Source organism: Tachysurus fulvidraco, chromosome 1 (genome assembly GCF_022655615.1).
Source record: "Tachysurus fulvidraco isolate hzauxx_2018 chromosome 1, HZAU_PFXX_2.0, whole genome shotgun sequence".
In the NCBI taxonomy this organism is placed as follows: domain Eukaryota; kingdom Metazoa; phylum Chordata; class Actinopteri; order Siluriformes; family Bagridae; genus Tachysurus; species Tachysurus fulvidraco.
Genome location: NC_062518.1, coordinates 30,367,304 through 30,391,634, shown reverse-complemented (window position 1 = coordinate 30,391,634; position 24,331 = coordinate 30,367,304). Strand labels below are relative to the sequence as shown.

The 24,331-nt window shown below is 35.3% G+C and overlaps 1 protein-coding gene across 8 annotated transcripts in view; it reads left to right on the top strand.

The window, feature by feature from the left end:
* LOC113657475 (collagen alpha-1(XXV) chain) overlaps positions 1-24,331 on the top strand; it is a 140,605-nt gene that overhangs the window by 111,278 nt on the left and 4,996 nt on the right. For 5 of the 8 annotated variants that reach the window (XM_047801050.1, XM_047801054.1, XM_047801047.1 and 2 more), the window contains 22 exons: positions 832-876; positions 7,830-7,862; positions 8,019-8,054; positions 9,116-9,160; positions 11,243-11,305; positions 12,214-12,282; positions 13,061-13,105; positions 13,226-13,270; positions 14,150-14,227; positions 14,505-14,528; positions 16,392-16,436; positions 16,584-16,628; positions 16,764-16,844; positions 17,009-17,071; positions 17,176-17,226; positions 17,536-17,562; positions 17,937-18,017; positions 18,362-18,397; positions 18,948-19,001; positions 21,937-21,990; positions 22,123-22,149; positions 22,286-22,339. In XM_047801050.1, the coding sequence (XP_047657006.1) occupies positions 832-876; positions 7,830-7,862; positions 8,019-8,054; positions 9,116-9,160; positions 11,243-11,305; positions 12,214-12,282; positions 13,061-13,105; positions 13,226-13,270; positions 14,150-14,227; positions 14,505-14,528; positions 16,392-16,436; positions 16,584-16,628; positions 16,764-16,844; positions 17,009-17,071; positions 17,176-17,226; positions 17,536-17,562; positions 17,937-18,017; positions 18,362-18,397; positions 18,948-19,001; positions 21,937-21,990; positions 22,123-22,149; positions 22,286-22,339 (1,101 nt within the window). The remainder of the gene's footprint in view (positions 1-831; positions 877-7,829; positions 7,863-8,018; positions 8,055-9,115; positions 9,161-11,242; positions 11,306-12,213; positions 12,283-13,060; positions 13,106-13,225; positions 13,271-14,149; positions 14,228-14,504; positions 14,529-16,391; positions 16,437-16,583; positions 16,629-16,763; positions 16,845-17,008; positions 17,072-17,175; positions 17,227-17,535; positions 17,563-17,936; positions 18,018-18,361; positions 18,398-18,947; positions 19,002-21,936; positions 21,991-22,122; positions 22,150-22,285; positions 22,340-24,331) is intronic. The other 3 variants (XM_047801055.1, XM_027169324.2, XM_047801053.1) reach the window with 2 other exon arrangements.

Below are 24,331 nucleotides of genomic sequence, written 5' to 3'. Positions count from 1 at the left end.
ATTAAACATTACCCTTTATTGTCACAAACAGCCAATTATATTGTTTCTGAATTCAGTTTTTGTTTACACCTTGTTGATGCTGAAGAAGCAAAAATCTATAGCTTTGGCATCAGTTTAATGACTTCACTTTCAGCGGATACTGCTTGAGAAGACAAAAGGTAGAAATGGATTCTATAAATCAGCTAATGTGCTGTAAAATTAGTTATAAGCAGCAGAATGGCTCTTTCAGTATGAATATGCCCAGCGTCTGTCTGTCTGTCTGTCTGTTTCTCTCTCTCTCTCCTCTTTCTCTCTCTCTCTCTCTCTCTCTCTCTCTCTCTCTCTCTCTCTCTCTCTCTCTCTCCCTCCCCTTTCTGCTATTAAGTAAGTGCTTAAACAAAGACATAGCAGACAAATATTCATATATTTAGTTTATTTTGCACATATACACCAACCTCTTCACCTATAATCATTACCTGTTTAATAAATCTGTCAGTATCCAAAGTAAGTATATGATTTGAAGTTATGATAAAAGAGAAAAAAATGAACCTTTCATTAAGAAATGCCTAAACCATCTGACCAAGCATATGGCTGTGCCATCTGCCTATTAAATAAATGCCAGTCATTTAGACTGAACAATAAGGATTAAAATATTCTGCCAGTAGTTTGGCACTGTGACTCAAAAATGAGCTTTTCATCTAACATCTGGGACTAAATGCTGTCCCTACTGCCGTACAATAATGATAATGCTCTAAAACCTAGGCAGGCTGGATGGCAGACCTTATTAAATGATTTCAGTATAATTTCATGTATTTTATGAACATGTATCCTTTTTTTTGCCTTTTCTTATAGGGTGACATGGGAGAAGAGGGGCCAAAAGGTGATGTTGGTGAGAAGGTAAGCCTGCACAAGGACATGTATGTAATTTTATCGTTCATATGGTATTCATAAGTTGTCATATGTTTCTGCTACTCAGTAGATCAGGCTAAAGTTTGAACAAAAGTGTTTGATAAGCGTCTGCAACAGTAGAGTACAAGACATTTATTGCTAATTAGTTTTTTCATTTAAACTTTTGTTGCATGCCTATTCACCAGATAATATCTTTCTGATTTTCCTAAGCAGACGATTATGAAGAATGAGTTTGGAACTTTTTTTTAGCAAAGTCCATACTAGCTTTTCCCATATAATGTTGAGTAATATGGAGTATAATATGGAGGAAAAACTTCACTGAAATATTCTGAAGAAAAAAAAAATGTTTACACTACATGTCTAATGTTCTGTTCTGCTTGAAATATGCTTAACTGTTAAATGGTATTGGAAACTTTAAAAATTATTTGCCTGCATCTATACCTTTGGCTTATAGTGTATATGATTGAGCACATTAAAAATCCCATACAAATCAGTAAAAAAGTCATAATTTTGACTCCAAATCAGCAGTGGGTAAAGACATACTGTTGATCTAAGCAATATTATATATACACATGCCTTAGATAATGCCTCTCTGAGGGCCAGGCTGGGATCTTCCCAAGTAGAAGTAGAACCCCTAAGCATTAGATCAGCACAATTACTCTTGTACAGTCTATGTGTGACACTGTGCCCTTTGCCAGGCAAAACCAGTCTCAAAACATATTTTACACGTAGCCTAATTCTAAAAGCACATGATACCAAAATGTACAACAGTTTGTACTGCTGCCATCAAAAAAAGAAAAGGTTTAAACCTCATATAATATAGTCACGGAGGGTGTGTACGTTCTTCACACTACATTAAGGGGATGGGGATTCTTACAGACTGTGGAACAGAAACGTACCCAGTATGTCTCCACCAATTTATTGCACATTGGAGTACAACTTTTTTTTAACCATTATGGACATTCTTAGTCAAAGTGGTAGTGTGCACAGCAGCCAAGTAAAAAAGGCGTTGTAGGAAACAGATGCAGGACCATTTCCATGCATGGAAAGCGATCCAAAAAAAGAAATTGGGCTACAATAAAACTTTGTTGCCTGAAAAAAGCTTTGATCTCATCTACCTTGCTGCAGTAAAAAGCTAAAATGAAGGATGCTGGGTATGAATAAGGAAGCAGTTATCATGGAAAATGAAATGCCTTACACATTTTTCTGATTGACATGCAGAATTCCTACTGTACTCTTTCATGTAGAAAAGCGGGAAAAATCCTCCTGACATTCATCATACTGGTCTTACTGTAGAGCCCTAGCATTATAGCTCAGAGAATTATAGCACAAGCTTTGAGCAGCTTTTGAAAATTGATGAGTAAAGACAAGTTGTGTCTAAATCGTTTAAATACAATACAAATCACCATCTATGTGGTAAAAGAGAAGGCAGGAGGTCTTCTTGAACAGCGCAGTGCATGCATGTTTTCCATGTTTGTCACCTAATGACCTTGTTCTTGGATAAAAGATTGCCATCATGTACTGAATTGATTAGAACAGACATTTTAAGTGTGATTCACCACTGACTAAGGGTACTGATGCATTGCATCCTTGTCTAGCTTATACAGTTAAATGCACTTTGCCATGGTTTGGAAATTATGCCTGATGTTTTCCATAAAGGTTTGTCAATAGTGAGTTGTGAAGCTCTTGTGGTAAATGCAGTTCTGTTAACATGTCCATTCAGAAGATGCCAAGATTAAGGTTCATAAATTCAAAGAAAAAGCACAGAATCTGGCTAACAAAGATAACACTGTAACAACAAGGCAAGCGTAAGAATAAACAATGAAAGCAGGAATTAAGAGTTGTAAGATTATGTCAAACCGCTTGATATGATATGTGTAATAGACAGAGTAACAAAAAAATAATTCATCTTGTTTGAGTGGAAACTTAATGTCTGTTATAGCTATGGCTTGTGTGTGACAGATGAGGTAAAGCGTGTTGTTTGAGACAGTTATTAACAATGAAGTATCACTCATAAATTGACTTTAACTAGCAAAATGGCTGTGGGAAAATGTGTTAAACTCTTTTTTTTTTTTCTTTATATTATGATAATAATTCACAAAAAAAAACGATTTATTTTCATAGTTTAAACTGGTAATAAAACATTTGACGTACATAAATATTTAATTGGGTATGAAATTTGCTGAGATCTCAGAGGTGGAAAAAAGGCATTTTGGTCAAAACATTGTACGAGTAAACGCTAATTGGATTGCAGGAAAGCATTTAATGAATATAAGGGTTAGGCCAGTGACACAGTTTCCATGTAGCGCCTCACAGTCTTGAAGTCAAATCTTATTCCAGTCATCTGCCAGTAACCATAGTGCCCTGCTTGCCTCTCAACTATTGAGAATGTCTGCAGCTACAAATTCTCATGTTCTGCTGAGAACAATCATTATAGCCAAGCTGACATAGTTTAAACAACTGGGCACATCCAAACTATGGCTATAACTTTAACTGTAAGAAGCACTCATCACCTCTACAGCTGAGCTTTTTTTTTGTGACAGAACTAATCACCCTTCCAATTACATGTGATGAGAAATCTGAGACATTCCTGCCAATTTTAGGATGAAAATGAATTGGGATTCATCTTTCAATGATTTTTAAGCCCTAGCTTAGATGTCCATATATAGATTGTGGTATTGACATCCTAAACGTATTCATTTTGTCCTCTGCTTAGGACTGTATACACGACCACTGTTGGAAAGACCAGGATTAGTCAAGATCGAGTCCAAATAAAAGTGATACTGAGATTAAAACTATCTGAAAATATTATAAAAGCCATGATTACAGATAATTGACTTCATTCATGCATTACACAAATGATTATGCTACGTTTACTACAGGAAGAAATTACTTATTGTAAAACATTGTGCATGTTAAAAGAAAAGACAGCATGTAATTTATTCACACATGCTCCCTGTCGAGATCTAGACAATGTTTTGCGAGGCCAATGTGCAGCACTGAGACAAGTCCAAGTCAATACAGAAAATGTCTAGAGACTTCAAGTCAATACAGAAAATGTCTAGAGACTTCAAGTCCTAGACTGGACCACAGCACAATGTATACTACTATCTCTTTTGTCCAAAGTTTGTGGACAACTGACCATCATATGTGCTTGTTGAATATCCTATTCAAGATGCAGTTTCCCTTTGCTGTTATAATAAGCTAGTCTTGTTGGAAGGCTTTCAACTAGATTTTGAATCGTGGCTGTGGGGGTTTAACCATTCAGCCACAAGAGCGTTAGTGAGGTTAGACTCTGATGCCAGTAAGTTTCAGTGACAGGGAATGGTAATGCTACAGAACACAAAGACATTCTATACACTTCTGTAATGTGGGAGCAGTTTGTGTTAGACCTATATATGGGTGTGATGGTCAGATATCCACAAATGTTTGGCCATAAAGTGTATGCAAATGTAATATGTAAAATGTAACTATGTAATTGCTAATTACTTTTAGACCTGTTTTTTTATCACTAGTATTAGTAAAGATTTGGATGATTTGCGAAACTATATAGCTGTCAATTTAAGTTTCTCTTCCTTGGAAAAACAAATCATGGCACAGGAAGCTTTTCTTGTTCATCAAACAAGTCTGCTTTTATTTATCAAGCTGTTTCTTTTGACAAGATGTGCTGGAAAAAAGAAATTACAGGTTTACATGGAAATGCATTTTGGCTTTTTAATGTATATGGACATGGCGCTATGTTACATGCCAAATAAGAATCATACAATCCAAATCTGCATGAAACAAAAGAAACCAGCAACAATATAGTCTTTAAAAATAAAATTTGTAATATTTAATACTTTATCAAGTTCAGCTTGAAGTATTCATCTACCACAATGCATTTGGTTCCACAAGCATCTATATAAAATTTAATCAACAAGCCATGAATGTGGTAGCATACATGGGCTGAGCTGTTTAGTGATATCCAGCTGTAACTAGTAATCCAGTTTATAGCTAGCAGAAAATGCAAAAATTAAGTATGCCTTGTGCACTATCATTAATGACTCTAATAAAATCCAGGCCCTGAATTCCTCAGCAACTTCTCAATGCAGAGCGCATGTGGAAACTCTAATTTAGCAGCAGGCAAAGGGCCCAGCCTTCCCGCTCTCACTCACTGACTTTCCCACCAGCACTAATCATCTGCCCTCTGTTCCCCTTGTGCACATCACATCCCAGAGGAACATTAAACTATCCCCCAGTGATCGTTATTAGCCACACATTTTATTTCTGTTGTTTCATTTAAAAAAAAAGATACACCCCAATACAACTGCCTCCTGATTCCCTCCAGGATGTTTGACAGAGTGTGTGGTACTGTGTAGTATGTAGGCAGGAGCCTTTTACCATGTGTTTGGTGGACTTGGCAAACCCGACTGCTGTATTCTGGCAAACAACAAAAAAAACCTCTTTTCAGAATCTTCCTGGTGAAGCGTGATTTTCTCAGGCACGGATTGATTGAGCTGATTTATTGTAATCAGATACCAAGTGTCAGAATGTTGCACCTGCATTGCAGTCAGAAAATGCAGTATTTCATTTTTGGTGGTAGCCAGAAAAAATTTAAATGTCATAATTTGGTTAAGATGCAATCAGCTAAAAACATGTCTCAGTTCTGTAAACCCGTAGTTTTCAGAAAGATAGAGTATATAATAGAAATATCGATTTTTCCCCATGTAACGTATTTATCAGGCAGTAATATATATGATTTTGATCATGTATTGATGATGGTGAAATTCTTCTGAAAGCACATATGCTTTATGTACTTGTAGCATGGACAGAATCTAGTACAGGCTAGTTGGATTATAATAGGGATTCTTTGTAGGATAAATATCAGATATAACATTATTTTAGATTGTGTTAGTCTTTTGCTGCTTTTATTTTTTATTGTGGCAAATGATACTGCCTCCTTTTATAGCATTTAAACTATTATTTTATTATTTAGCATTTACTCTTTACTGGACTCATAGAAAAACAAAATAAATTAGATTAAATCTGTCTTTAAAGTCCGGGAAGCTAAGAACACTTAACCTTCCAAAGAATCCTTGAATAAACTATGAGTTCATTTCTCTTTTTTTCTCTCGAACTGCAGTATATGTACTTATGAGTCAACATACATAAATCTAGCAAGTTAAAATCTTTTTATTAAAATAAAATAAATCACTTGTGGAGACTTTTTGATGAATTGAAACCCATGATGATAATAAAGAAACCATAATAAAAGCAAACAAAACATTAAAAAATATCCTCACTGCACTAATGCTTTTCATATAAAGATGTCTTTTGACTTAGTGATACTAAAATGTTTGGCCTGAAACTTTCTAAACTATCATCCCAGGTTTCATCATATACTAGAGATAATCTGTCACATTCATAAGGAATGAATTGAAAGAAGTTGTTATTTGTTCAAGAAAGTAATATTTTTAGAGCTTTATCATGGTTTAGAGATCATTATTATTATTATTATTATTATTATTATTATTATTATTATTATTATTATTGTTGTTGTTGTTGTTGTTGTTGTTGTTGTTGTTGTTGTTGTTGTTGTTGTTGTTGATGTTGTGTATAACTGTGGGATTATACTATTATACTGTAGCTTCATCAGGAGAAACAATATAGTCCACAAATTGCAATAGCAGATGATAATCTAATTTCTGGGAATTGCTTGGGTCCATTTGTCAAAACATTTGACAGAGTTTTAGAAGCATTACACTGATCACTATGCATGTTAGACACACTTAACCAGAGCAACCTGCATTCATAAAACGTTTTCTTTATACAGCTGAGCAGTTTAGGATTAAGAGCCTTGTTCAAGACCCAGCGAAGGAAGTAAGGGCAGTGCTAGAACTCTCTTTATAATTAGTAGGTCACTATTTTAACCACTTAGCTAGAATAGCTAATCAGGAGCACAGGAATTAGGATATAACTCACTTCAACTGGAAATAACAACTTTCATTTTCACATTCATCTACAGTGACCACTTCATCCTGTTCAGAGTCATGGTGGATTTACAGATTATACTGTATCATTCATTCACATGTTGGGTCACTAATCTACTTACCAGCATGTTCTTAGGAAGTGGGAGGAAATCTAACAACTTGGTTGAAACCCAGATGGACACTCAGAGAATGCGGTTAAAGTTGTGGATTACAGACCAGAATGTTGGGAATTTAATTCCAAACATTGCCAAGCTGCCAGGGTTTGGCACTTGAGCAAAGCTGTTTGTCCCTAAACCGCTCAGTAAAGGCAAATTATATGAATATGTCAAACTCAGTGATGGACCATTATAAAGAGTCTCCTCCTTGTCTCATGTATCACCTGCATATTTTGGGATAGGCCTTCACTCTGCTATTTAACACTCTAGTTTTCTTCCTAATACCCAAATAGTCAGTGTTCTTTCTTGGATCATGATGGTCTTAGAGTAAGGGTTGTACATCCTGAATAATGTTTGCTACAGCTTTGTGTTCTCAGGCAATATTTCACTTGGACAGAATGTTATTGTATAGCAGAACAGATTTTCCATCACACCTGTGTTTCATCTGTGCCAGCTTTCGCACACTGATTCAACTCAGCAATAACAATCCATGCTGTTGTGTGTGTTTATCATTTGCTTAGTGTGGAAAAGCATAAACTTAACTGGACACAGATGCTTTGAACTAAGTGAGCGGATTAGCAGATATGTGCTAACATATACTGTATGCTATCTGACCATCCAGCAGCTTTTGAATAGCCCCAAATCCAAAGGTGTTTACACAATAAATGCTTGCTATCGCGTGCCCTTAGTTAAAATAGATTTATTAAAGAAATATTATCTCTGTGCTCAGTCGTTACTATCAGGCCAGACAGTTTGTAATGAGTTTTAAGGCGTATTTCTCCAAGCATTTTCTTTATATTTGCAATTTAATCCTCAGGGTGATTCAGGGTCTTCTGCGGCTGGCATTAAGGTAAAAAAATTTACTCCAAAAATGTATTTATTTTTTAATTAATTTTTTTATTCATTACTTTCTGATGTTAGGTTTATTTATTTATTTATGAAGCACACTCAAAACTCTATTTTACAAATATCATCATTTGCCTCATGATCAAATTCTGTGTTACAGGGAGAACCAGGTGAACCTGGACGAAGCGGGCTAAAGGTAAAACAACACTAACTAAATGTGGCTCAAAGAAAAAACTGCCTGTTTTTTCTATGAACATGTTTTTATGACATACAACATTAAGATCAAATTAAACATTTTTATTAGGATTCTATCCTGTTTCAAAATAACGTTTTCACCTCAGAGCACAGATTGTTCCTGATAACCACAACTTATGTTGCATTGACAAAGAATCCAGACAGAAAGTGAACATCTTTGCAGACACTTTTCCCCATCAGCAACACCATGTCTGAATATTACACTCCAGCCATTTAGTCTATTCATTTCATTCTGTTACATGCTGAGCTTTATAACTGCTTCTGATTTATCATGAAAGAACAGATAATCTACTCTGAATAATTCATACAAGTGAAATTAAGTGAGATTTTGAGCGTAGCTATTTCTGTGAACAATAGTTCATCATATTTTTAATGCTTTATGGAGATGCAGCGAAAATGTTCAAGTCTCAATCTGTTGCCTGAGATCTGTTTTGAAAAATGTTCCTACTTACATTCCCTATGCATATTAATTTTAATAGAGCATGAATGGCTAACTAACAATGAAAGTTTTTTTTTAAATAAAATGTTAATGCTTTTGAGGACTCAGCTTTTCTTCACCACTTTCTCATGATTTACTTAGCCTCTAGTGCAATAATTATAGACTTTTGTCTGTTGAGAACCATAACAGTGACTTTAGAGATAAGAATGCGTCACCACAGAATTCAGAAATGTGGTCTATTATCCACTTTGCATGCATACTAAACATAATTCAGTATGAACATGCTGGTTGACACAATGACCAAGGGAATTGCAATTCCTGAAAATGTGCACAAGATTTCCATGGAAGTCACCCAACTGAAACATCCTTAAACGCCCAATTCTGTTAGCTTCCACAACAGTGAACTGATGATTGTCACATTGGTCAAAACACAGAGGTCTGATTTAGTGGTGTAGTGGACAGTGAGTGAAACCTTTAGTGGTTGAGCTGGTTTTCCAGGCTCAGGTCCAGGAGTGGAGGCTCAGCTTGGTTTGGCTGTAATTTCTTGCACTTTTCCTGTGTAGGGAGAACCAGGACTTCCAGGGCTGCCTGGACTTCCCGGAATAAAGGTAAATGTTGCTGTGTCTTCATGCATAAAGCTTCTCAATTTGGTGCAGTAAAATCACTAGTGATGAATTAACTCTTATATAGTTATACAGAAATACACTGTCAAAATCTGATCTAGTTCTGTAGGAGTTAATCCTGGTGATTTAACTGTACACCCATTTCCCATAATCCACCTACACAGCAGTCTAACACCAGTCCATGACTCAGTGCACTCTATTGTGCAGTACTTGTGGCTGGGTGTCTATGGCTTAATCACACTTACTTTGACATGTTTAACTAAATTTCGTAGATTTATATGTGGAACTAGCATAAAGACATTACTTGGATGTGGGCTAACATCTGTTTTGCAACCAGTCATTGATGCAGTGATGCATTCAAGCAACAGCACAGACATATTCATGTATTTTCCCACTTCCAAATTACCAGTAATCCACCAGATACTGTAATGTCCATTTGTCTCACCACTAGGTTGTGAGTTTTAAGACCTACATTTACTGTTCATTTGTTCCGTCACATGCTTTAATATAGCGCTTTGCTCGAACACTATAACGTGTGAATGCAGGCATGAGATGATGCTTGTGGCTATTTTGTTTGTTTGGCTGCACCACTTTTTTGTATGCTTGCATCCTGCTGGTCTTGTAAAAATACTTGCCATTTTTATAACCTGTTTACTTAAAGGCTGCTGGCTTTTGGAGGCTAATGTTGTTTCTTTATGTTAATTCAGACAAAGATTTCACACAGTAAACCCAACATGTGCAAAAATCTCATAGCTGACAACAAACCAGTGTGTAGTACAGGGTGAACACAAGACTTTCTATTATTAACTTAAATTCTTTTGTTCTTTAATTTGAAATGAAACAAGAACTATGAATGTGCACAGCGCCTTCAGACTGCACTTTTTACAGTGCTATTCTCATGCTCCTTTTACCGATGTCTCATGTTTAATAGTGATTATTTCTTTTAGTTTTTGAACTACACGCTGGCATCCATTTTTTTCTAATAATGCAAATCATATAGTAGAGAAATATCAATACTTCATTTTCCACTCATTTTGAAAACCTAAATGTGAGAAAAAACACAGAATTTAAAGACAAGGTTCTGTGGTCTTGTACCACATTGTGGAAAAATGAGTTGTTTTTATTCCCACCAAATTTATTTCTTATTTCTCTCTTATTAGTAATAACTAGCGCATCCAGATTTGGTTTTAGGAAGCATCATTCAGCTCAAGTTGTGTGAAGTTACAAGCAAATAGATCCAAAAAAGCAGGTCCACTCATGCAATTTGGAAATTTGTGCACTGAAGCAAATTTATTACATACAATTTATTGCAGCTATGGCAATCACTGGGTCAGGAAGTGCACCGTTATGATTGGCTTCCTCCAAATCCTGCTCCTTACTCCAAGTAACAGACATGGGTCACTACAGGCCTGAAGCAAGTGCATTTAGCACAGTTCTTCTTTGTCATAGGCTTACTGACTATAATTACACACAGTGTGTGTTCCCTTACATATACATTCCAGCTTCTTTAGTTTATGGTAATAGTTTCTCATGGATATTCTGCAGTCTGTAAATCAAAACAGCAAGAAAAAAGCAGATTGTACGTGTGATATTTTGTTAATGTAGGACCAACATTACAAACCCATAAGATCCTGGGGTTATTCTTCTATAACAAAAAATTTCCCTCAGTTAATTGTATGTATTTGTATTTGTATTCAAGTTACTTATTGATATTTTAAAGATCAAGTCCAGGCTCAGTAATACACTCATGTTTATCAATATTCTCCAATACTATCAATATTCTCCACAAGGGGGAGCTATTAGCACCTAATGAGTGTGTATTTGGTGCCTAATTGCATGGGATAAACTCATACCAGCTGTTTCTCATAGATCACCATATGTTTTAGTCCACAGTAATTAAACTATAACCCCTATCTACAGTCTTTCATTGTGTGTCCTTGTGTATTTAAATGCACTCTCTTTGGAAACTGCATTAATATAGGTGTGATGTTTTTAACTATGCATTTTTAATACTAAAACTTTTTTAATATCAGATTCGTTCATTTTACAACATTCCCTCCCCTACAGGGTGAACCTGGATTTCTCGGCCCACAGGGTGAGCCAGGTTTGCCAGGACTACCTGGAACCAAGGTGGGTAAATAAGCATTCGATCAATCAAACCATGCAAATGAGTGTTTCTTTGCTAAATGTTGGACAAAATTGTAAAAAAAAAAAAAATAAAATAAAAATAAAAATGTACAGTGCTGGACTGGACACTCATCCTGCAAGAATAAAATGAAATGAAAAGAATTTAGGTCTATTGTTTAGACGCATACAATTCTATAGCAAGGGAATATATATCAGTATATGTTTTATAATTAATACAGTGTTCTGACTAAAGCAATATATTCATTGGCTGGATTGAGTGCCTATTCATTAGCTGCTAATTCTTTTTTCCATGTTCCACATGTTTTTGGTTTAACGTAGGATCTGTGTGTGAGAGAGGGAATAAGAAATGTGAGAAAGGTTAGGCCAAGAAGTGCAAAACTGCAAAGTAACTGCAAACAATATGTGACATTGCTGAAGTGAGGATGGCAGACTGCCGGCCAGTGGCATAGTACCACAGCCGGTTAATAAAGAGGGATGTAGTGCATTGTGCTTTGACAAAATATTTCAAAACTAGCTTTCAAAGGCAGGATTAGAAATTACAACTTAATTTGTATTTAGCATCTAACACTTTAAAAATAGCTTTGTACATACATAAGGAATCACCTTTTTTCCTTAGTTAATTTGAATTTTTTATTTTTATCCACTTAAGGAAAACCTGCAAAGATTCAATGTAGAACTCAACAAAGCGTTTCTCATTTTTAGAAAAGGTTTTCAGTGGGAAAAGTAGAATCCATAACCACCCGAAGAATCGTTACGTATCTTCAAGACTGTGCACAATTTTGGTGCTAAGCCTGTCTTTATCATTCAGATAATCAATTTTTAAAAGAGATTTATGAAATTTATAGATTTATAAAAATAATATAATTGACTTTAAATGTCTGTTTCAACAGGGAGAACGAGGAGATCCGGGACCTTCTGGAAAGGGTGAACGTGGGGAGACAGGCACAACTGGACCAAAGGTCAGTGCTAGCCATAACATAACCATTCAAAAGACAGAGCACTGTGATTATCATTGATTACTAAGAAGTCCTATAGGCTCATGCACAGTTCCAGGTGTTTTCCAGTCCCAAAACTGGATTTTTGTTTCCCCCTACTGGCCATTTATTAAACACGTTTCTATTAGCCCAGAGGGGGAAAACAGAGATAAAGAGTTAAAGTCAGGATCAAATAGGGTTCCAGCTGGAATACTTAAAGACTCCTATTCACATTTTGGTGTAGGCAGGATATAAATGACTTGACCAGACCTTACAAGGAAAATTACAGGCTATGAATGGGATTAAGATTGGGTCCTGTTTTTTTTTCCTTGTCATATACCGGTAATCTGTTCAAAGAGCAATATGGAATTAATTATCTGTGCATGGTGGGCTGGTGCAACAGGTGGTTTCTGCATCAGTCTAAAGACTTGCCTGACAAAATATAATAGGAATTTCTCTTACTTACAAGACATCCCAAAAGAAAATTAGACCTCCGCCCCATCCCCACCCCACCCTGATTGAGTAATAGGTATTCCAGTTCAAATAATCAAGCTTTATTTCCCATAATATTCAAAGACAAAAGACTAGTCATGTAAGTAGAGTGGTGTAATGAACATTTACAATAACCAGGTACCTGTGTGTGTGTGTGTGTGTGTGTGTGTGTGTGTGTGTGTGTGTGTGTGTGTGTGTGTGTGTGTGTGTGTGTGTGTGTGTGTTTTACCCAAACTAAGAATTTTTCTTCATCTTCTTCTACTTATTCTAGGGGGCACAAGGGGAGCCAGGAACACCAGGCCTTAAAGGATCTAAGGTCAGACAGATGTTTAAAGCCTTTTCAATTTACATCAATAAGCCAATTGTATTATTTCACAATGATTAAATAGTAAGATCACTTCAGTTAACACTATTTTTCTGCTTGTTTCATTAAAAGGGGGACACTGGAGACAAAGGAGATGTTGGACTTAAAGGCCCCACAGTGAGTATCTGGACATAATCTGTCATTATATGCCTGTGAGCAATATAATGTTGCTTGCTACTCGAAAGCAAAACAATTAAGCAAACTTGAGTTTGAGTTAACTAAACTTTTGCACATTGACAAGCTGAAATTTGTGTACTTATAAGGCTGTATTAATTTTTAATGGCAGATCTGTAATAATGTAATAATGTAAGCAGAATAAATTTAATTTAATACAATCAACAATGGACGAACCTTTATGGAGACTTGAATCATATCATATCACATCACATCCATTTGTTGTTTTTCCTCAAACTGTTGCCACAAAACCTAAAGTACACAATAGACTAGAATGTCATCATATGATGTAGCATAACAATTTCTCTTAACTGGAACTAGCAAAAAGATTCCAGCTTGACAAAGCTCTTATGCGCAAAATGAGCTCCATGTCGACATGGTTTGCCAAGCTTGGTGTGGAAGAACTCGAGTGTCCAACTGAGCACATTTGGGATGAACTGGAAGACATACTACACACCAGGCTTCCTCACCTAACATCAGTGTCTGATCTCACTAATGCGCCTGGGGCTGAATAATCCAATCCCCACAGCCATGCTCCCAAATCTAATGGAGAGGCTTTTCTGAAAAGTGGATGTTGTTATAACAGCAAACATCTGGATTGGGATGATCAATAAACACAAGTATGATGGTCAGGTGTTTACAAACCAGGTGTTTTAGCCATATTGTGTATGCATCACTTAATTAAATAGAATTAAAATATTTGGAAGATACATTTTGGAAAACGCATTAACTTTCTGGTATTCTTGTTTGTATTTGGTCAGTTTATCTTCTAAAGCCTGTTGCATTCATTAAATAATGGGAAATTAAATATCTTTATTAAAGGGTCCAGCTGGAGAAAAAGGTGATCAGGGCACAACTGAAATAATTGACTACAATGGAAACATCCAAGAAGCGCTTCAGGTCAGAACACACAAGTTTCTTTTTCCTGAGACACAGTAAATGACTGTTATGTTTTCTATGCATTTTGTTCTTTTATGTCAGAATAATTATTATGTTTTTAGTATATATTACTATCATATTTGATATAATGCTATATGACAATTGTTACCTAGTCATTGGTAATTTGTTATATTATTTGCATGCACCTACAAATGTCAGCAAGGAGGGGAGACTCCTACTCTTATCTTCTCACTTCACCTAATCTAATCACTTTTCACTGCCTCCTTTCTGCCTACAGAAGATAACCACTATTACAGTGACGGTAATAAATCTCCGTCTTGTCTATGTTCGTGCTGTACTTTGCCCTGCATGAACCGAATTCTGTCCCTGTAAATGTCCTCCTCTGCTAATAATACACTTCACCGTGATGCTGTTACTGACTAAAGATGTATGTCTCAGGGACTAATGTCATATGTCCTTCATAACATAGTTTCTCGTTGAGTGTCATAACGAGCATGGTTGGGAAACGAGACTGACACAATGTGGAAGAGTGCAGAGGGCTTTTGTAAAATCAACACAAAGGTTTTGCAATAACGGAGGAAGACGTTGACCCCTCTAACCCTTACACGAGGATAGGACCCCATTCATTGTACTTGGTTTGGGGAGTTTTTACTCTTCCAAAGACAGTTAATATTGCAATGTTGCTTCACTTATATATTTTATTACCTTTACAATCTATACTTTTTTTGGATTAGTTAAAATATTAGCTAATGTATAATGTATAGCTATTTCCTTAAAGACTGACAAATTATATAAGAAATTACAGCATATTATATGCATTTATATTGCCATTTAGTAATAATAGACTTTATTCTTCCTACTTCCTACTTCCTAGTATGCAGATGTGTCTATTAATTATATTATGGCATTTGGCGACCTTATCCAAAGCAGATTACATTTTTACCTCATTTTTATACACCTGAGCAATTGAGGGTTTAGGGCCTTGCTCAGGGGCCCAGCAGTGGTAGCTTGGTGGATCTGGGAATTGAACTCGCAGCCCTCCGGTTAGTAAGCCCAACACCTTATCCACTAGGCTACTACCTCCCCATTATTAGAAAAAAATCCGAACAAGAAAAGATACTCTACATACAAACCAAACTTAAATGATTAAACTTGTTTGCTACAACTCCTTTCAATTCTGTTAGACAGAGGGCAGGCATGTGTCTGTTTCTTCCTGTTTTTCTTTATGACTCATTTATTGTTCCGTAGTTTGTGACCTTCATGAAAATTGAAAACCCCAAAATTCTCTACTGTATTTTGTGGATTTCTCTGAGGTTTGTGAGACTAAATGTAACATTGATGTTGTTTTTCAACATTAACATTGTGAAGTTATTTTTAAAGCCTTGCCTGATTTGTCGAATTCTTAGTGTTAGAGGTAACGTGGATGTATGGCTATGAAAATGGCTATTATAAGATTTTAAAGATGATGTTTTCCTGACTACTATTGTCATGCATCCTTCGTTTGTATACAGTACATTACAACTTATTTTTACTAGGAGAGTGAACATGATCATACTGCATTGCAGTTAATGGGCCAGCAGTTTGTGTATGCAAGGAAGAAAAAATGGTTCAGATATTTGGTAATTAGGTTGAAGTTATACCACAGGTTTGAGTGTTAATTGACCACAAAAGCAGTGAAGCAGTGGCTGTGCCGGAGCATATATTGTTCATTAGTGTATCAGTGTATCATCTACTATGCTAAATCTGCTCCACTACATTACTTCCAGCCTATCAAGTTTCTCTTAACTTTTTTACCGCTGCTCCCGAATGAGCTTCCTTTTACTACACATTGGTTCTTTGCGGATTTTTAAGTCAAGTTATTTAACAGTTATTATAGATACCATGGAAGTATTTTTACATTACTGGTTAATGAGAGACTTAGTTAAATGGCTTTAACTGTTACAGATAAACCAGCTCCAATGAATGGAGCCTTGGCATGACAGTTATAGATGCATGTAGGTTATCTATGGCTGGCATTCCTCAGTGTGTTGGGAATCGTACTTATTTAATATATTTCTGTATAATAGAAGATGATTCCTGATGTAGAGCTAAATGGTGTGTGTGTGTGTGTGTGTGTGTGTGTGTGTGTGTGTGTGTGTGTGTGTGTGTGTGTGTGTATTGTTAGGGTCCCCCTGGGCCTCCTGGACCAATTGGACCACAGGGCATTAAGGTACTAATAGAAAAAAATGCCTACAAAATGCTCATAAACAGATCACATAAAACAAACAAATATTAGACATATTGCAATTATTTAGCATAATGGAATGTTAAATTGCAAAGAAATCTAAAAATCTTATACTATACATCCTTTTGACAGGGTGCTCAAGGTCCTCCAGGTCTTCCAGGGCTTGATGGAGAGAGGGTAAGAAAATACATATTGGCTGTTTCATTTAATCAATTTTTAAAATGTAAAAGAAACAATTTATCTTGTTATGTATGAAATCTGCTCTGTATATCATAATTTTGCTATTTTACTACTTATATAAACTTTTCTCAGGGTCACAAGGGTTCAAAAGGAGACATGGGAATGCCAGGAATGTCTGGTGATAAGGGATCTGTAGGTCTGCCCGGCCTACCCGTAAGCGTCACATGTTTTTATCATACATTATTTATATATATATATATACTATATTACATATTACCATACCATATGTCCACAAAATTCAGTATAAGCAAGTGATGAAAGCATGATGATTAAATAAAGTAATTGAAATCATTAATGTTTGATGATGATGTATGCAGGGTATCAATGGTCAAAAAGGAGAAAAAGGTGATAATGGCTTGCCTGGACCTCAAGGACCATCTGTAAGTTCAGTATACACTAGCTTTCAGACCAGGAGAATATGGCCAACTATGTAATATATTACTGCATCACATATAGCGCTTGACAGAATGTCTCATGTTTACAGATTATAGGCCCTCCTGGGGCACTTGGTCCACATGGTCCACCGGGTCCAATGGTAAGTCTCTGTGGCTGTAAATATTATGTAAATATTACACTGATTGTTCTTTGTTATTACATTTTTGCATTAAAAAAAGAATCTGCTTATTGCACAGAATTGAATGATAATAAATATTATCCAATTCAATAGTCAAACTCGATAGCATTGTCTATATCAGTCTTGAAATTTATAAAATAAAGAAATAGATTTTTCATACTGTATGTGGCAAATCTTTAAAACATTATTGTAAGGTGTGACTTATAGAACCTAAAAGAATCTACATGTTTATTTATTTACATATTACTTTACTTGCTGGTGCTTTTTTAGGGCCCTCATGGATTCCCTGGACAAAAGGTAAGTAAAAAAAATGTCAATCATTAAAAATGGGTTAATATCATGAATAAAATATCATGAATTAAAATCATGAATAAATATTTAAAATTGTAAGAATACTTTCTCATGAAATGTTGATAACTGTGTTATTTATAATACACACCAACCACTTAAGAAGACTTAGAGGTTCTTCTTCTCTAAGCCTCTAGAGGTCCAACATGAGATATACTGTATGGGATATGAATTCATAACCTTCCATTCACTAGCAGCGAAAAATAACAACTGAGGTAGAGCTAAAATCATACCACTCATCTCTATCACAACTGTAGCTTAGTAGCCTCTTTAGGTCATACTTTCTTTCCCCAAATCAAGCTCTGCTGCTCCTCTGCATTTAGGGGGAAGCAGGTTTGGCTGGTTTGAAAGGAGCACGCGGGGAGCCCGGGCCCAAGGGTGACCGTGGACCCCTGGGCCTCCCTGTAAGTACTCACCATAAACAACGCATGCTGTCATATTTATGCTACAATCCAATCCCTGCAGTCTTTGAGACATCATCTTTCAGCACCTTTCCTCCATTTTCGGGTTCTCTTCTTACTTGTGATTTCTCTGTAACGTTCACATGCCTGCTTAGTTTTTTCTTTTACTTTCCACCTTGCCTGCTCTTTTGTCTCTGTCCTTTTTCTGTGCCAACATCTTCTCTGGGACTTCTATGTACTTCCCGTTCTGTGTTAACAGCTCAGTTGACAGTTTTTTTTAGCCACCTCACTGTTCATCATGTACTAATCCATGTCTTTATGTCACTCATACCTCCACAAACTCACAGGGAGCATCTGGCTTGGATGGCAAGCCAGGAATAAGGGTGAGTCTCACATGAACAAACTTCATCCCCCAGCTGCCTTCTCCTTTTAGGATGCAAAAAGACAAACTGGGCAAAAATATTTGAAAAATATATGTATGACCGGGGAGTTAAGAGTTAAGAATGTTTCACTGCCCTTTTCAGAATTTAGTCCATATATATATATATATATATATATAAGTCTATATCAATAAAAGGCCAAAAGGCCACATGAGATCCCTGTCTGTCTGCTCATGAGTGTAAAATTAACACAGAATTAACACCCAGTCGTCTATTAACATATTGCCATTTGTCATTATCACTTTGTTCTGTTGGAATTGACTTATGCATGGGATTACCAGGTCTATGTGAAATAAAAGTGAATAAGCAAATACATGCCAAGAATTCACAGGTATGATTATCCACAGCAAAGTTTTTAAATAATTACAGAAATTTCTTTAAAGTGTTGCTTACAATTTTGGCCAGTGGACAAGAAAATCCATTGTGTTTTCATAGATTATAGAAAACTGTGAATGAATAAATAATGCAGTGTATTTATATATGTCTTTTGTAGGGTACAGATGGCCCAGTTGGTGCTCCTGGTCCTGCTGGTCCTAAAGGAGATAGAGTAAGTTTAATGAGAATGCATGCCCTGGTACCAAGTCACAATTTATGTTGTTAGTATGTTAGTTTGTTTATTATATAATTACTAATCAGTTTGCTATACAAAACCCTTATGTTACAGGGTCAAGTTAAGCTAAACCAAAGAATTTGACTTCATTACATAGCTATGCAATATAATTGCTATTAGATTGTATTGTCTGTGGCAAGTTTGAGGAAAAACACAAATAAATTATAGTGAACTTATAGCTCATATTACTTAAAGTTTTCGAACCTAGCAAGGATATTAGCATTTAATAAGATTTTGCACCTTAATTTCCCTAAAATCCTGGTAACTCATATGTCATATTTTTACATTTGCACAAATTTGTGCCATATAAATATTTTTTGCGATATTTAGTAGTGTTTAAACCTAAGAAATAACTATGATTTCTCAGTGGGACATGCTGCATTAGAATCCGCATTATTTTTTCTTAGAATAAAAAGACCATAAAGCAGTTTGTCTTTAAGTCTCTTAGCCAGTCTTTGCTTTGTCTTTATGAAGAAATTTTAAAGATTGCCTGTATGGGCATTCATTTCCAGAAAAGTTCCAAGCAGCACTGATTTACGACGCTACATTGATATGTTGATATTATATCTTCAGTATAGTCAAATTTATCTAATATGAAGGAAACATTTTTAATAATGTTGCTTACTTTCTATACTCGCCTTATTCTACATTGTACTTCCTTAATTTTGCTTGTTCTTCTAAAATTTTATTCCGGAAAGCCATTGTGGTTTCCTTCAGAATTAGGAGAGTAATGTTTGTTATGTTCATTGTCAAGTAGCAATAACAAAGTTGTCACCTTGTGAGTGAGACCAGGGAGCTGAGGAAGTGGATCGAAGACATTGAATATAATGATCTGATTTTGTTATTGCTGTCAGAGAGAGTACACTGACTGTACATAGGCATGTCTTCTTAAATAATATTTGAAAATTCTCTGGTTAGCTTCCATGGAGACATTTGTGACATGTAGACAAATTGTAGACATTTGTGAAGCAGCATCATTAAGCTCATCCTAATCAATGAACTGAATGTTGCTCCATGATGATTTTGAGTAATTCTCATCCTCAATAAAGAGCTTTATTATTACTTCAGTGATTTTTATTATCAATAAAGCAATGCACTGCAAGTTTTAGTCACCCTGCTGTCTTAGATGCTGATTTTATGGCTTCTGCATTATTATGTCAGTAAAAAAATGACTTCCAACTTTTTCCAACAATATATGTATTTTCGAAAACAAAGAAATTCAAATATAACATAATAGACCACTTTCCCGACAAAATAATGCCTGAAGACTATCAGATTTTATGGATAAAAAACAGATGCAATGTGACAAAGTGGCAGATTGTCCAAGATGCTTAGAAAAATGCCCTTATAAAACTGTACCTGAGACTGTGTGTGAATTTTTTAAAAAGCAAAGAGTTTACTTTAATGCGTTACTGTTTGCTGTTCTTGATATTGTATTTTTATGTAGAAAGATTTAAGTTAAATTAAGGCATATTTGCTTTACAGCATTTCTTTACATGTGCCTTACTTTATATAAGCGTCTTCATTATTTATGAGGAACGCCAAGCCACCGCAGGCTAATCAGCTTGACAAGACAATTTACAAGCTATACATTTGGGGTCATGCTCATTGTCATAAGCTTTGAAATGATTAACAACTTCAGGAAATGAGCAAACAGTTTTTCCAATTGTTCTGAATGTAACCGCCTAGCCATTCATGTGCTTAGTAGAACTAGGGTTACATACATAATCTTCTGATTCATTTAGCAGAATTATCTGAAAATAGGATGAATTAGTAAAATCTACTAGAAATATGATTACTGATCCTTTTGAGTGCTTTGATTTATGAAATTTCCCTATATTTCAGATATATTAACTTGCTAATATATCACTTGTGCTGAATATCAATCAAAATGTACTTGATAAAATTTTACCATACAACATTTCATTTTCACATCATTTTTACATCGCTTTATCACCACATCATCACCTAAGACAACTTAAAAAAACAAACAAAAACGTATACTGAGTTTAGTTTTGATTAAAGCTAGTCCTTTCCAAAAAAAATAATATTTCAGAGATTGTCCATTGACAGCAGGAATAGCTGCTGAATTTTGAATCTGCATTTCCTATAGTTTTCCCTCTCATTTCTCTCATGCATGCTGATCATTTCACTGCTAAATTACTTCTACCTAACTCAGCTTTTTATCCTCTGACTGACACTGGGCTACTTTATGTGTTTAAATGTTATGGAATGTGCTAGACATTCTTCACTGACAATAATACGCATCAAATATGATATATACATTGTCCTACATATTAAAATTTTAATTCTTTTTATCAGTTTCTTTACTGTAGTGCATCAAAGTTAATGGTGATAGAAGATTCCTGACAACTGGTACAATATGAAGAAGTTTACTTATAACTTATATTACTCTTGTTTATTTGACCTTTTCTTATATACACCGCAGGCTAATCAGCTTGACAAGACAATTTACAAGCTATACATTTGGGGTCATGCTCATTGTCATAAGCTTTGAAATGATTAACAACTTCAGGAAATGAGCAAACAGTTTTTCCAATTGTTCTGAATGTAACCGCCTAGCCATTCATGTGCTTAGTAGAACTAGGGTTACATACATAATCTTCTGATTCATTTAGCAGAATTATCTGAAAATAAGATGAATTAGTAAAATCTACTAGAAATATGATTACTGATCCTTTTGAGTGCTTTGATTTATGAAATTTCCCTATATTTCAGATATATTAACTTGCTAATATATCACTTTTGCAATAGAATTAAAATAGTATCAATAACTATCCAAAGAGTGGTCCATTTATGATAAAGAAAATAATAATAATTCATTTCCATGTTATATATTTACTTGACCCAGGGTGAAAAAGGGGTTACAGGTGAACCTGGACCAAGAGGACCATATGGATTGCCTGTAAGTCATTTTAGGAATACTCAATCAAGCTTCTAAAGTTAGTAATGATATGAATTATAAATAATAGCATACATTAATCTGTGAAGAAATATTTTATTCGATTTTAATTTTGTGAAATTATTTTCCCTTCAGGGCGCTGCTGGGACACCTGGCTTGGATGTGAGTTAAGAGTCCACATTACTGCTGAGACATTTTTTGCTGATGGTTTCCTAAAAGCAATTTGTCACTCAAGTTATGCAGCCCTCAGTAGTTAGGCCTCAAGGCATGTGTAATTATTTAAAGTTGTATTTTGCAGGGGTTACCAGGCTTAAGGGGAGAGAAAGGCGACGTGGGGGAAAGAGGAGAAAAGGTGACCATGACATAGATAAGTCTGCTCAGGGAATCTTTCAGCAAAGCTTAATTAGAAGATCTGGTGTCAATGGACCATGTGAAAGCTTATCTTGGGGACAGGACTGCATATTGGCAACAATATTACATGCGACTACAATCCTTTACACTTTTTATGTATTATTGTAGCATAAGCACTGTAATACAATGTCCTTTATTTGCCATATGCTCGGCACGGACATTCAATATTTAATGGAAATGAATCTTTTAATCCCCTTTTAGGAGCATGCTCTCGATTCATTCATTCTTCTTTAGTAGCCGTTTTGTCCAGTTCAGGGTCACAGGGATCCAGAGTCTATACATAGGAACACTGGATGTGAGGCAGGAATACACACTGGTTGTTACATTTAGTATAGCTAATCCACTTACAACATATTTTGGACAGTGAAAGGAAACTAGAGAGCGTGCTGAATATCAATCAAAATGTACTTGATGAAATTTTACCATACAACATTTCATTTTCACATCATTTTTACATCGCTTTATCACCACATCATCACCTAAGACAACTTAAAAAAACAAACAAAAACGTATACTGAGTTTAGTTTTGATTAAAGCTAGTCCTTTCCAAAAAAAATAATATTTCAGAGATTGTCCATTGACAGCAGGAATAGCTGCTGAATTTTGAATCTGCATTTCCTATAGTTTTCCCTCTCATTTCTCTCATGCATGCTGATCATTTCACTGCTAAATTACTTCTACCTAACTCAGCTTTTTATCCTCTGACTGACACTGGGCTACTTTATGTGTTTAAATGTTATGGAATGTGCTAGACATTCTTCACTGACAATAATACGCATCAAATATGATATATACATTGTACTACATATTAAAATTTAAATTCTTTTTATCAGTTTATTTACTGTAGTGCATCAAAGTTAATGGTGATAAAGAAGATTCCTGACAACTGGTACAATATGAAGAAGTTTACTTATAACTTATATTACTCTTGTTTATTTGACCTTTTCTTATATACATAAGTAAATAGTGTTATGAAATATGGTAAGTTACGGATAACATAAGAAACTTAAGAAATAGTGCCATTTTTTCAATACAGTCAGATTTCATGACATGATGTGTAGATAAGGACATTTTTAATAACTGCGGTTTGTTTATAATCATATAATCATATGACATTTTATACACAGCCAAACAATTTTAGGAAAACTGTATCCCTTCCTTATAGACAGAATAAAGTGGACGGTAAGTGTATAAGTCCTAGAAATTATTCCAAATTCATGAGCATTAAATTCATGAAACGACATATTCATCTTTTTTGTTCATTAAACTCTATAATTCAGACCAAAACAAATATCCATCATAACTACTTAAAATATAATCATGGAGCAGGTTGTGGTCCATGTTTATATATATAATATAACAATGTTCTTTTTACCATAAAGGACTTGAAGAAAGGGATACAGGGTTTTTTTGTTGTTGTTGTTGTAATTTTATGTGTAGATAAGATGTGCTTTTTGGGAACTTGGGGTCTTTTCCAACACTTTCTCTTCCCTTTTGGCCTCTGAGACTCATCATTCCTTCTCCCTTCACCTGCAGATGTAGCCTCCCTGGTTGCTCCTTTCTGATATCCTATCCCTATCTAACGTCCTTTTATTTACTGGATGATAGCGCTACCCTTACTGACATGAAACTCATTTTTAATTGAGCTGAATGCAGACCAACTGTGTGTGGGTTTGCAGGCTTACCTACATTTTCCCCATAAATGTTACCTTTTCTTTATCTATATATAATTTTTCAAACTCATTAATAAAACTGACCTAAATGTTATATATATATATATATACACAGTAAATGACCTGTAATAGCACCAGTCTCATTTACTTTGAAAAAGAAATCTCTCCCGCTGACCACACTATTATGTCCACAGGGGGAGAAGGGAAAGAAGGGCAAAAAAGGGCCTAAGGGGGAGAAAGGAGAACAGGGTGCCCCTGGA